Below are 15,000 nucleotides of genomic sequence, written 5' to 3'. Positions count from 1 at the left end.
CCGCTCAAAGCAATGGTGATGATGATGGCAATCATATCAAGGTCAAGAGGAAAAGAAAAGAAGATATTTATTTGGAAAATAGATCAACGGAAGTGTAAGGTAATACATGCAAATATTTGATTAGCAGGTAGGTGGGGTGATTTGGATAAATAAATAAACTAGTGTTAATATTATGGTTTTTGTGTGTGTGTGTGTGTGTGTGCTGTAACTCATCCTTCAATATTGTACTCCATGTCTTCGTCCCTTGTGGCCAATAAAAGATATTATTATTAAGGTGGCAAGCTGGCAGAATTGTTAGCACGCAGGGCAAAATGCTTAATAGTATTTTGTCTGTCTGCACATTCTGGGTTCAAATTCTGCAGAGGTCAACTTTGCCTTTCATCCTTCCATGGGTCAATAAATTAAGTACCAGTTAAACACTGGGGGGTAATGTAATTGACTAGTACCCACTCCCAAAATTCCTGTGCCAAAATTTGAAACCATTATTATTACCTTAGCAAAGGCAAAGGTATTGTTTTCAGTTGTGTTTGTTTGCTTGTTTGTCCATGGACAAGATATCTCAAGAACTGCTGGATGGATTTGGATGAAACTTTCAAGGATGTTTGGCCTCATGACTAGCTCAAACAGATTAGATTTTGGGATTGTACCAGACAAAGATTCTGGATTATTTTTCCTGTTTCTATTTTTTACTTAATTTTTGAGAGCGGTTGAGTTCATTTTTAGTATTCTTGTTTGTGAGAGCACTCAAGTTTATTTCAAATATTCTCATTTTAAAAATCATCTCTGGCTAATCGTTGAGAGGACATTTGAGACAAATTTGTACTGCATCATTTGCTGCACCTCCATGTTTCTGGTTGTGTGCTTAAAAGATGTTGACTACTGTCCAAAGTGTAATGATGGAATTAAGGTTACCGGGAGGATGAGGGGTACAATCTTCTATCTTGTAGTTTATTTCCATCTTGAACTTCTACTTGAGGGACAATTTTTAATTTACTTCAATATACATCATCACCATCATCATCATCATCAACCTCTGGACAATAGTGTCTCAAATTCTAGGTGTCATAGGACCAGTTACTTGGTTAACATAGTTTATATGTGCCTGAGATCACAACATTTTACCTGAATGGGACGCCAGTCTGTCTCAGGTTCACTCTTTTACAGCTGAATGAACAGGAAGAATGTGAAATGAAGTGTTTTGTCCAAGAATTCATTACACTGCCAAGTCCAAGAATTGAAATCACAATCTCACAATCATTTGCAACACCCAAACCACAAGACAGTAAACTAATAATGACTATATGCACACACATACACACACACATTGAATACATACTGCATAAATTCTAGATTTATAAAAAATTCTCTAGTTATTCCCATCACTTCTAAAGGATGTGTCAGTTGCCAAATGGCACTTGGAACCAGCACAATATGAGAAAGGGAGATAATCTCAAGAATTCTCCAAAGTTTAAACGCCATGAAGGAAAGGATAAAGCTTATAGTTTGGAGATAGCATGACAGTGGGGGGGGGGCACATGTTTCTGTCTTAGTGGGCATCATCAGCACAACAGTTGTACTACCTCATCTTCTGTAGCAACTTCAACGTAAACAGGGAAAGAGCGAAATACATTTATGATCTAGATAGTTTGCATAAATTAGACTAAAAGATCTTAGAGAAATACTCCCTTTGTCATATGCAGCTGGTCTCAGTTGTCTCTTAGTAATTGTGACTAATCGTCTAAAGGTGGAGATAATTTTAATGAACCAAGTATTTGTTGTATGGGATTTGATAGACCTGTATCTGTCTGTACTGTTTATGTACATGCCACCAGCCACCCTGATATATGTGTGCGTGTACATACGTACGTACATATATATATATATATATATATATATATATATAAAGAGTGACAGACAGGGATATATAAAGGGAGAGTGATGATACATATGTATATAAAGATAGATAGAGAGAGAAAGAGAGATACACAGACAAACATACATAGATATATATGCATGCATACGCATATACATACACACACACATACATACATACATACATACATACATACGCAAATGCATGCATACACACACACACACGCACGTGAGTGACTACTAACATGGTGACGATACCTTCTCTTGATGGTCATGAAACTGCTAGAACAGACATAAAACAAAACACTTTTTTAGTAAAATGGATTTTCAATATTCATGCATTTTTGTTTCACCGTCCTATTATCCAGCCATCCACCACTGTTAATATCCTATGGTACAATTAATTGCAATGTTAGAAATATTTTCCCGTTATGATCCATGATTATATCATTTGGTAAACTTTATATTTGGAGTGAATTTACTATATTCAGGGACTGTGTACTAAACGCCCAGAAAATACGTATCTAATACGTGTGTGTGTATGAGAGAGAGAGAGAGAGAGTGGGAGGGAGTAGAAAGACTATGATCCTCGTTATATTGTCCCGTAACTTAGTAGTTCGAGAAATAGAGATCAAAGAGACAAGTGCTAATCCTATTGTTTATGTTCCCTTTTTCGTGATCTATGGTACTTATATCGAAATTTTGCCGCCTTTTTATGCCCTAACTTAGCAGTTCGATAAATAAAGATCAATGAGACAAGAAGCAACCTGAAGTAATTACGGGAGTCGATTTGTAGCAGTGCTCTAGCTTGGCCGCAAGCCCACTAACTGAAACTGGTAAAAGAATATACATTTAACATAAATTTACACACACACACACGAACAAAGTTATGTAGTCAACACTTGAACATCGCCCATCACGTGTTTTAAGCTCTGCAACAACATCAGAAATTGTAAATATTTACCTCAAAATCTCCATGTGTCGAACAATTAGCCAGAAACGGGAGCGGCAGCAGCACCAGCAACAGTTAATACCACACCAACCGTATGCCAAAGCTAAGCACAAAAGCCTCCTTATTACTACACACTTGTATCTAACCTCTGTGTTTTGCTGGCGATATTTTGTAATGTAATATCAACTAATTTCATTGATCTACATGAGTAAATGGTGTATATCGTAGCATAGCATAGCAACTTTACTATTGTCATCGCTTTTTCTCTCTTTACACACACGCAAACGTGCGTAATTATCGTCACCAGCCAAGACGGACGGTAGTGGAGGGAAAAGTATAAATGGAAAGAAAACCGATGGGAAAGAAATCAGAAAAGCGATAAGAAGGAAGAAAGACAGACGGGACGGGCGAAGTGAAATTGAAGAAATGAAGAAAGACAAACAAATAAAGAGAAAAAGACAGACGAAAAGAAACGAAAACGGATAAAACTGAAAGGGAAAAAAAACCCAACAAGAACAGAAGAGAAGAAAAAAAACAAACTGATTTGAAGGATAGATTGGGGGAAGCTGGATTGATATATATAAAGGACGTGAAAGAAAGTTAGGAGTTCATTAAGTGAGGATAAAGAAACGACAAGAGAGGAAGGGACAGTCACAAAAAGGAAGAACTATCAGAGCAAGTCGGTTCTTAATCTTAATGTTTAGTGTTCTGATGAAGAAGTTAAACCAGTGCTTGTCTCAGGTACACGATATTCTGTGTGGATGTTTACAGGAACCACCACATTTCCAGCGCTATGGAAGGGGATCATCACCAGTAAGTTCGACTGAGTACCTTACCTAACACTCATTCAGCATTACACATTCACCCCATCTTTCTTTCCCTCCACCTGTATCACCTTACAAACGTTTGTGTATATATATATATATATATATATATATATACGCATACATACATATGTATATGCACGCATACATACATATGTATATGCACGCATACATACATATGTATATACACGCAAACATACATATGTATACACACGCATACACATATATATATGAGCCTCACACAGGCTTTTTCTTTCTATTCTACACTCGTATGTATGTATAGTCATGGGTTATTTTTATTTCGCTATTTCAAACTCGCGTAGTTTTCTTCTTTCTCTCGTTCTCTCTTTCTTGGTATTTCGGTTCTTTCATTTTACTATTCGGTCTACTTTCACTCCAGTTCTATATAAACGTAGAAAGTAAAACACACACACACACGCAAAAAAAAAAAACCCACTATGTATTCACCAGCAGTGCTGGATAAACAAGAAAAATATATCCGATATTTAATAACTAATTTCCCCATTATTGCTTTCAAATTTTGGCTCAAAGCCAGAAATTTCGGGGGAGGTGGGTAAGTCGATTATGTCGCCCTCAGTGCTCAATTGGTTACTTTATCCATCTCGAGAGGATGAAAAGCAAAGAGCTCGGCGGAATTTGAACTCAGAACATAAAGAAAGACGGACGAAATACCGCGAAGCATTTTGCCTGGCGCGGTGAAAAAAAGGTTAAAACATTCTCTTTATTGAGACGGTGCTGTGATGGCCTGTATCCCTCTTTACGTTATTTTGATGTAGATAAGACTTCTCTGCAAATTCAATCCTCACCTTCTCTCTCGTTTTTCTATCCTATCTTTCTTAAACTTGTCATTTTCTCTGATACTCATTCTCTGCCCCCCCCCGCCTCGCTTTCTCTCTCTCTCTCGTTTTCTCTCAACCACTCTCCCTTCCCCCCTCTCTCTCTCAGACTCTATCTTTTGCTCGAATCAACGAAGTAATCTATGGTCGGCTGTTCGATCTGTTAGAAATAGCAGCCAAAAGAAATGAGAAGACACTTTGGATAATGGAGTGTTATGTATATTGTTTTAAAAAATGAGATAGTCACGGTCGGGACGCTTTTTACCACAGGTCTGCTCGAATCAGGGCTTACAACTGAATAAAACCATCACCACCACCTGTTAACTAACTCTTATCGTTTCTTCATATATTTTCTTTTCTTCATTCATCTCTTTCTATCTCGTTTAACCGTTCCTTCTTTAGCTCTGCTCTTTTCTCTCAATTTACCCAAGTCTCCATGTCACACCTCCCTTGTTTTTTTTCTTCCCATTCGCTGAATCTGCTGTACTTTTTCTCTTCTCCCTCACACCATATTTTTGCTTCATTGGAACCAACTTTGGCTCACACCATCACTTACTTTTGCTCAACTTCTCTTTCAAACCATCTCTAGCTTTCACACCCTCTTTGTCAACGACCCCATTTCCTGCTGTACAATAATTATATATTTTGCAAGAACGTCGTGAAGACAACACCAAATGTGATTTGTGGGAATGGCCATCGTTTGAAGATCCGTTGAAAAACGATGAGCTAGGAATTATTCCCACCGCGCGCGTAATCGGAGAATGTGATCAAGGTGTATTTCTGTGGTACCACGTTGAATGGTTAATACCACAGTCAGGACCGTCACATTAGGATTTATAGGTCCCTGTGCTCTAGATAAGTGGTCCTCAACCATTTTTTAAAGTACTCTTTTCATTCCATTTTATTCGGATGGATCCTTATAACCACTCGATGTTTAAAAAAAAATCCTATAATATTTTTAATGATTAAATATAATTAGGAATTGGATAAAAAGAAACTTGTTAAAATATTTTGTATATTACAGATAAATTTTAACAACAAAATTATATATAGACCCCTAAGGATCAGATGGACCCAGGTTGAGAACCACTTCCGTAGACCCTTTTGTATTTATTTATTGACAGCAATCCACAACATACATAAATTAGAATTGGACCTCTAAACCCTCAGGTAATAGCCCCTTGTGCCCATACTGAAGACGGCACTGTCCACAGGTCTATAATTTCTATCGATTGATAACCATTCAGTTAAAAATCACAATCTACTCAGCTACATAATAGAGAAATGTTATTTTCTTACGTACAGAACATAACAGAATGGCATAAAATAGCTTAGTTTAAATGACGACCTCATGACAATCTCAAAATCAGGGACACATTGCCAAAATATTATGTCAAACAAGTTATAACACGCGATGATATATGTATCTATTTTTATCATGTGTACATATATACATACATCATGTGTGTATATATGTTACTCAAAAATGTGTATCTACTAAAATTTTGTCAACATTTCAATTTGTAAGTTTTAAAGTGCTTAGTCACCTATGCAAGTAAGGATTTTAAAACTCCATTCCATTTTTAGTAACCTTTTTTTTTTAACTCCGTCACTTTAGTTTGCTGTTCATATTAACTCTTGCTCCACTCATTCCTCTCTACGTATTAAATGCTAACTTACTCTTATCTTTACCATTTTTCTTAGTCACTCGTTTTCTGTGTCACAGTTTTTCTTTTTAATCCTGTTCTTTTTGTAATGTCAACAATTTTTCTAACTCAACGATCCCACAGTACTCACGAAATCTCTAATCGTGCCAGCGACGGTGCCTCTACTCTAGAAACAGGAACCAGACTCCTTCAATCCGCGCTGTATCATCTTAAAAAAAGGAAGGACACATCGTACGTAAAGTCAAGATGGTCCTGCTTCAACGCTTTAGATCAGCAGTTCTCACCCAGGGTCGTTAATATGACCCTTGGGGGTCCACACAAGATTTTGTTGTTAAAATTTATGCCCAATAAATTGGTTTTACAGAAAATATTTTAACTTTTTTAAATACAATTCCTAATAATATTTAATTCTAAAAATATAATAGGATTTTTTAAACATCGAATAGCTATGAGGGTCCGCCCAAATAAATTAGGAATCAGAAGGGGTCCATAGGTATAAAAAAATGGTTGAGAATCTCTACTTTAGATCATAGGTGTCTGTCTGTTCAACCAAGGTTGATCTGGGTAACTAAACAAGTATTTTAATTCCTTCTAATCTTTTTCTATCTGAACTTAACCTCTTTGCAAAGCGCGTATGCCACATACGCTTTTTTACCACGTTTCTGCTTCCATACTTTCTTTTATAGTGGGATGGGTAACTTCGCTCATCTATCCGTCTTCAGAGTTCTTCCTTTTGTAATTCAATGTCACAGCTCATCTTTAATGGGTTTTTGCTTTTCTGTTTTCCTTTCTCACTTATGCAATAAAAACTCTTTAATCTGGCACCCGTGAGACTAAATTCATGCCGAATCACTTACCAACAGAATCTTAAAACTATCTCATAAACATCCCTGTTATGAAATGTAGAATAAAATTTAAACAGAAAATATTAATTTTGATCATTTTCACAGATTAGAGAGAAAAGTTCAAGAAAGAATGAAAATCGAATCGATGTCGGTAGCACTCTGGAAGAAACCATTAACTAAAATCTTTGGAGTTCTTTACAGCCTTGAAAATATTGTATTATTTTACAATAAATTACTGCTCGGAAATGATGGCGTAGAGAATTGTTCCACAAAACATGAAACCCTTGATGCTGCCAAGAAATGTAAAAGTAAAAAAAAATAACTTCTTAGCGTACAGGGGAGCCTGGCATGATCATTCGACTTGCTAAAAATGCCAACCATTTCTCCCTCCTTTTTCATCTTGTTGCTTTTAAGAAGGAAATGGTGAAACGTCGGATAATGTAGTCTTGGATATAGCGTGTCCATAAAAAGAAAACGATATGGTACAGCTAGAATGTCTTTGGTTAGAGGTCTGCGTGATTAGCTGGTTTAGGGTTAAACAACTTTAAAAAAGCTCCGAGCGGACAAAAAAGGGTTTGTACGGTCCCTCGACATTGTTGGAAATAGCAGTAAACATCCCTCCAATGACACATTCGGATAATAGTTATCCAAATGTTCTAGTTATACAAAACGACAGGTTGGTCTGTCATAGTTGGAACGTCTTTGATAGTAGGGATGATTAAAGGCTACAAAACACCATTAACAACATACATTACAAAAACAACTTTATGGAAACAGACATTAAGTGAAAATGGGCAAATTTAGATCGTAATCTTTGCAAATTGGAACTGGATAAATGAGTTCCTTCCACTTATTTATTTACACCCAAGTATTCCATGTCAAGTGCTGTGTTCACTCTTATTTTCTGGGTAACATTCCCCTCCATGTCACATTTACCGCTTTACTGCCTTTTCTTTTTCATGTCAACTTATTTTCACTTCTTTTCTATCATATATTTCTTTTATCTTTTCTGTTTCTCACTTCCATCTTTTAGTTCTTCACTTCGTTTTAGCCTCACGGTCAAGACTATCCATGCTTGGGCTCCATAGATCCTATATTTTAGCACTTGTTCCCTCTATTTTCCTCTCTTTTTGTTTTTTTAGCTCTGTATATATCAACGGTCATTTTCTGTAACTCATTGTTCTTACTCTATCTCTATGACTCCCTTTCTCTCTCTCTCTGTTTTTCTTTCGTTTACGCTTTCTATTTACTCTCTCTTCTGTTCTAGCTTCTCTCTAACTCCCTTTAGGAACTTTCTCTTTTATTTCTGTATCTGTGTCACACTCTGTTTCTTTTCTTCTTTACTGATGTAAGTTTCTCTCTCTCTCTCCACAACTATATTTATGCCACAATCTCTTTCTTTTCTCTCGTGTTTAGTTCTCATTTACTTCCATACGCCTCTTAATGCTATTTCCCACCTACTCCTTCATCCTAATCTCTTTTTATGGCATCTCTCTCACCCACTTACTCTCTATCTCTTTCTTTCTCTCCCTTTTTCTCTCAACACACTACTCTAATTCTTTGCCTGGTCAACACACACACTGTGTATTTCTGAGAAGGACGTGTACACACTCAGACATACATACAGCCATACATACACATTTTATACGCGAACTCGCGCACGTATCTTTACTTCTTCGTTGTTTGGCTGGTTGGCTGGTTTGATGATGATGATGATGACGACATTACTCTTTCTCTCTCTCTCTCTCTCTTTTCTTATTTCTCCCTCCCCCGTTCTCTTTCTTGTTTACATTTTCCCTCAGTTAACTCGTTCATCCCTTCCCATCACTACTTTCGTCCCTCAAAAGACATCGCGCCGCCCACACTCATCGCTTGACTTGCTAGAAATAGAAGCTAAGTTACCTTCAAATCACTTACTACTGTCTTTCAAAAAATAACAAAAGAAAAGTTATATTTGAATAAGCTGAAAAGAAACACACATACTGAAAAAAACAGACAGACAAAAAAAAAAAATACGGGCGGTTACGATTTTAATGCCTCTGGCCAAATCAACTCTAAGACGAACAAGTTCCAAACTATTGAAGAATTTGGCTGTCAGAGATGACCTTGGTCTACACATCAGCAACATCCCACCTCAAATCACATAACAATATAGCCTTCACCTTCTTCATATTCTCTCTCTCTCTCTCTCTCTCTCCTACTCACCATCTGTTTTATTTTATTTTTTAACCTTGTGAGTAATACATAGAGTATATATATATATATATATATATCTTTCTCTCTCTCTCTCCCCTCCCCGTCGCCCCTTCTGTATTTCTTCAAATGTCACTCCGCAAAAGTTTACACACTTTTTATTCCTGCATCACACACCTACTATGTTGAGACTCACTGTACACATACTTTTTGTTGCAGGACACACACACATACACAAAATTAATGCATATATAAATATATACATACACATATACATGCATGTATCCATTACATTAATTGCAGTTTCAATGTTTTCTAATTAAAGCAAGTTGTTTCTCTATATTTTCTAATTAATTGGTACAAAATTACACATGTACTTGTGTATGTCCTATGTGTCTGTGTACGTAATAGATGGGCATACACAAATTTATGTGTATGTTGATGTCTAAATATATGTATTTATGTACAATATATTACGTATATTCACGTACAATTAAAAAAGTAAATATATATATATATATATATATATATATATATATATATATATATATATATATATATATATATATGAGGATATATGAGGATATATCTGCATGAGTGTGTATATATATATATATATATATATATATATATATATATATATGAGGATATATGAGGATATATCTGCATGAGTGTGTATATATATATATATATATGTGTGTGTGTGTGTGTGTGTGCATACAAATGCGTGTGTATATATATATATATGAATATGATGGCTTAACTGGCCGACACTTCGAAGTCACTGTCAATAATAGCCTTGTTTAAGAATAATAAGTGTGTGTGCACAGATACACCTACTTATATTGTACCACCCCCCATCTAGGTCTTTTCATAAACTGCATTATCCCGGTCGTGGTGATCTCAAACTAATTTAGATTAGCCCTATTTAAAGATACAGTTTCCACTGTACGTTGCAAAAAAAAAAGCAGAAGAAAAAACAGAAAATAAAACACAGCTGCCTTTTCTAGTAACCATCTCTCATCAGACTTCATTCCTCTGCCTCCTCCCGCTCCTCTGCTGACCACCCCCTTACTTCCACTATTGCCCTAGTATGTATATGCATATATATATATATATGTATATACTATGTGCTGCAGTGTAGGTTATGAAGTCCCGTAGGACATGGAAATGACATATCCACGTCAGACTTGTATCAAGGTAGTAGGTGTTTGTGGCTTGTGTGTGTGTGTATATAAATGTCAGTGTGTTTATGGACGAATGTGTGTGTGTCTATTCAATTATATGCGTTTTTTAGGTGGTTTGTGCATATTGGCTGCTAGCTCAGCCTTGCCCCATCTAGAAGCGCTTGTGCAGAAATAGATACACAGCTATACATTCACACAACCACACATAATTGTTTCTGATTTAGGTACAAACAAGTCTAGTAATTTTGAGGGGAGGGGCTCTGTCAGTACCATCGATCCTGGTACTTGGCTATTTATTTTATCAACTACAGAAGGATTTGAATGCAGGAAGTAAAATGCCTGTTAGAAATACTGCAAGGTGTTTTTCCAACGGTTGACGATTCTGCCAGCACCGTACATCATATTTTGTCTTTTACTTATTTCAGTCATTAGACTGTGGCCATGCTGGGGCACCACCTTGAGGAATCTCTTAGTCAGATGAATCAACTCCAATACTTTTTATTTAAAGCTTGACTTATTCTGTTGGGCCCTTTTGCCGAACTACTAAGTTACAGAGATGTAATCAAACCAACACCAGTTTTCCAGCACAGACACAAAGACACATCCGCTTATGCATATATATACATACACACGCATATATATATATATATATACACACACACACACATATATATATACACACATACACATGTATGTATATATATGTGTGTATATGTGTTTGTATATATATATGTATATAAGTGTACATATGTATGTGTGTGTGTGTGTATATATGTCTGGTGTATGTATATATGTGTGTGTGTATATATACACACACACATATGTTAAGCTTCTTTCAGTTTCTCTCAACCAAATCCACTCACACAAAGCTTTGATCAGCCCAAAGTCATAGTAGAAGACAGTTACCCAAGGTGCCATGCAGTGGGACTAAACCGAGAATCACAAATAATGATAATGATGATTTCAAATTTTGACACAAGTTTAAGATGTGGGTTAGTCAATCACATTGACCCCAGTACTTGACCGGTATGTATTTTGTTGACCCCAAAAGAATGAAAAGCCAAGCTGACGTCTACAAAATTTTGATCCAGAATCAGAAGAAATGCTGGTCTCCATTTTGTTTGGCGCATTAATGGTTCTACAAGCTTGCTGTCTTTCATAATCACAAATAAGGAAGATAATGATTCTTTTCTCTTCTACTATAGACTCACAAGGCCTGACATTTCTGAGGGAGGGTACCTGTCGATTACATCAACCCAAGTGCTTAACTGGTACTTATTTTATCAATTGCAAAAGGATTAAAGGCTAAGTCAACCTTGGTATATTTTGAACTCAAAGCATAAAGTTGGAAGAAATGCCACAAAGCATTTTATCCAATAATAATTCTGCCAGGTCTTTCAGTCAGTGTTAGAAATCAATTGTTATTGACACAGTGGTATGTCATCATCGTCATCATCATCATCATTTAATGTCCGTTGTCCATGCTGGCATAGGTTGGACGGTTTGACCGGGCTGGCATGCTGGAAAGCTGCATCAGACTCCAGTCTGATTTGGCATGGTTTACTATGGCTGGATGCTCTTCCTAATGCCAACCATTCTGAGAATGAAACGGGTGCTTTTTGCGTGTCACTGGTATCTGCCACAACTGCAATTTTGCTCAGCTTGATGGGTTTTCTTCTCAAGCACAACACATTGCCAAAATTCTTGATCATTACCTCTACGAGGCCCCAACACTGGAAAGGAACTTGGTCACAGAAGTCAGAGAAAATACCTTGCAATATTCAGAAGCATCTATAGTGAGAGGTTGGCAGAATCATGAGGATGCTGGGCAAAATGCTTCGCTGCATTTTGTTTGTCTTCGAGTTCTGAGATCAAATTCTGCCATTGTCAAATTCCCTTTTCATCTTTTCCGGTTGATAAAATAAATACCAGTTGAACATTAGAGTCGCTGTAAATTGACTTACCTCCTCCCCTGAAAATACTGGTCTTGTGCCAAAATTTAAAACCAGTATTTAGAAGCATCCCTTAATGTTTTGGTTTCAAATATTATTGAAGGGTGGATTTTGCATTTTCATGCTTCTTTGGATTGATGAAAGAATTAGTTGTGAGATTCTGAGGTTGCTAAAGCCAAATGTTCTTTCTTCCAAGATTTTTGGCCTTTTGCCCATGTTAAGTTCCGAGGTTGCTATAACCAATTATTCTTTATTCCATGATGGCCTTGTGCATATATCAGGTTCTGAGGTTGCTGTAACTCACGGTTATTCCAAGATTTCTGGCCTTGTGTCTATATATCGGAAAACAATGATTATTACCATAGGTAGAAACCTATGACAGAAATTGCAGGTTTTCAAATAAATGAAAGTCACCTCATTTCCTAACTTTGCACAAGATATACATCTCAGTCTTCCACATAACAGAATAGGTCCTCTTGTTTCCAATCTCTGATGACAATGTCAGGTCTTTTATGTTTACATATTTATTGAAAGATATGAATGATTGGAATTTTGATTGGAAAACCTGTGGCACTGCTCTTATCCCTCCCACGTCTTCCTCAATGTCAATACACTATATTTCTGTACAAGTAACATGAATACACATAAAATAGATGCACTTATTATTTACTCTGACAATGTAAACATTAAATGAAAGCCAGAAGAATTACACAGAGTAAGGCGGGGTTTAAGCATGTATTTTGCCTTTGAGTTATTCTCACATTAGATAATGTAGTCCTAGATATACTGTGGTTGAATGAAAAAGAAAGGAGCTGTTCATTGGAATACCATCGATCATACATCTGCTGAGTCACTTCTGACCAGGGGTTAAACAGCAAAAACAAAAAATTCTCAATAACATTTGCAACACCAATAATCAAAACAGCAAATCAGAGAGCCTTTACATTACCATTCAACTTGCTAGAAATAGCTACTAAATCATCCTCAAAATAACTTCTTACTCTCTTAAAAACAAAGGAGACATACATTTGATGGCACTTGTGCCAGTGGCACGTGAAAAACAACATTCGAGCATGGCCATTGCCAGAACCGCCTGACTGGCCCTCATCCTGGTGGTATGTAAAAGCACCCTCTACACTCTCGGAGTGGTTGGTGTTAGGAAGGGCATCCAGCTGTAGAAACTCTGCCAGATCAGATTGGAGCCTGGTGCAGCCATCTGGCTCGCCAGTCCCCAGTCAAACCGTCCAACCCATGCCAGCATGGAAAGCAGACATTAAATGATGATGATGATGAGTCAAATATATAAAGCAGCAAGCTGGCAGAATCAGTATCATGCCAGGCAAAATGCTCAGCAGCGTTTCTTATGACCTTACATGCTGAATTCAAATGCTACCAGGGTTGACTTAGCCTTTGATCCTTTTAGGATCAGTAAAATGAATACCACTCATGTACTGGGGGTCAATGTAAATTGATTTACTCTCACACTCTGAACTTGCTGGTCTTGTGCCAATATTTGAAACCAAAATAGTCTAAGATAGTTTAAGCCTGGAAAAAAGTTCAGATGGTCATGGCTGGAATGCCATTGATCTTGGCTAACTTTGGGTTAAACAATTTTGATAATGAGACAACAATTTCGTCATGGTCTCTAAGCCTCAGTTTAGTAAAGGTCTTTGGCTTAGTGGTTAGTGTATTTGGCTCACGATCTTAAGGTCTTGAGTTCAATACTCAACAGCACATTGTATCATTGAGCAAGACACTTAATTCCGTGTTGCTCTAGTTCACTCAGCTGGCAAAAACCAGTTCTACCTGGATTTCAAAGGCCAGCCATGTCACATTCTGTGTCATGCTGAATCTCCATGAGAACTATGTTAAGGGTACATGTGTCTCTGGAGTGCTCAGCCCTTTCCACATTAAATTTCATGTGCAGGCAGTTCTGTTGGTCATATCAACAGGAACTATGGTTGTCATAACTGACCGGGTGCCAGTCATTCCTCAGGTTAAAATTACAGAAACCAACTTTGACAATTAAAAAAAATTAATCTAATGGATCAGAATTGACTTGTACTTACACACACATACAAACACATACGTACATACATATATATACATACATACATACATGTATGTGTGTATGTATGTATATCCATGAGCAAATTAGGAGACTAGTCAATAACAATGCTCTTGTTGTTCTTACCATTGCTGATATCATTTCACTGTTTTACCTTAAGAAAAAACAAGACAATACTCTTATCATGGTGGTGGTGGTGGTTGTAACCATCATTTCATTACATTTTGTTTTCCTTTTGATTTGTTTTGTTCTTCATGCTTGGTTAAATGTTTTGCTCTGATTGAGGGTTGAACCAATATACTGTCTGCACTACACACACACAAAAAAAAAACACAGGTGCATGACAAAGAACAAAAGAACTGCTGTATCAAGATACCTCCCCATCCCCACCCATCCTACTACTCCAATGTCAAAGCTTAGACCTAAGTATTCCTGGTGGGTGGGCAGGTGGGAGGTCACCGTTTGTCACTTACCCCTAAAACAAAGAAACTCAAGCCCATCTTCAATGGAAAGTATACACTTCAGATGTCATTCAATCTGACATTTATATCACAATTGTCTGATTAGTTTCATTAAATCTCAG

At 36.9% G+C, this 15,000-nt stretch overlaps 1 protein-coding gene across 9 annotated transcripts in view; it reads left to right on the top strand.

The window, feature by feature from the left end:
- Positions 1–15,000, top strand: part of LOC115216595 (5'-AMP-activated protein kinase subunit gamma-1) — a 764,404-nt gene that overhangs the window by 548,343 nt on the left and 201,061 nt on the right. Inside the window, exon 1 of one of the 9 annotated variants that reach the window (XM_029786063.2) lies at positions 2,881–3,637. The exons of the other annotated variants lie outside the window; for them this stretch is intronic. Within the exon in view, the coding sequence (XP_029641923.1) occupies positions 3,521–3,637 (117 nt within the window). The 5' untranslated portion in view covers positions 2,881–3,520. Of the gene's footprint in view, positions 1–2,880; positions 3,638–15,000 lie in introns of those variants that run through there. 9 annotated transcript variants of the gene reach the window in all.

This window comes from Octopus sinensis, linkage group LG10, assembly GCF_006345805.1.
Source record: "Octopus sinensis linkage group LG10, ASM634580v1, whole genome shotgun sequence".
Classification (NCBI taxonomy): Eukaryota; Metazoa; Mollusca; class Cephalopoda; order Octopoda; family Octopodidae; genus Octopus; species Octopus sinensis.
Note: the sequence above shows the minus strand (reverse complement) of the source record. Positions and strands in the feature narration are given on the sequence as shown.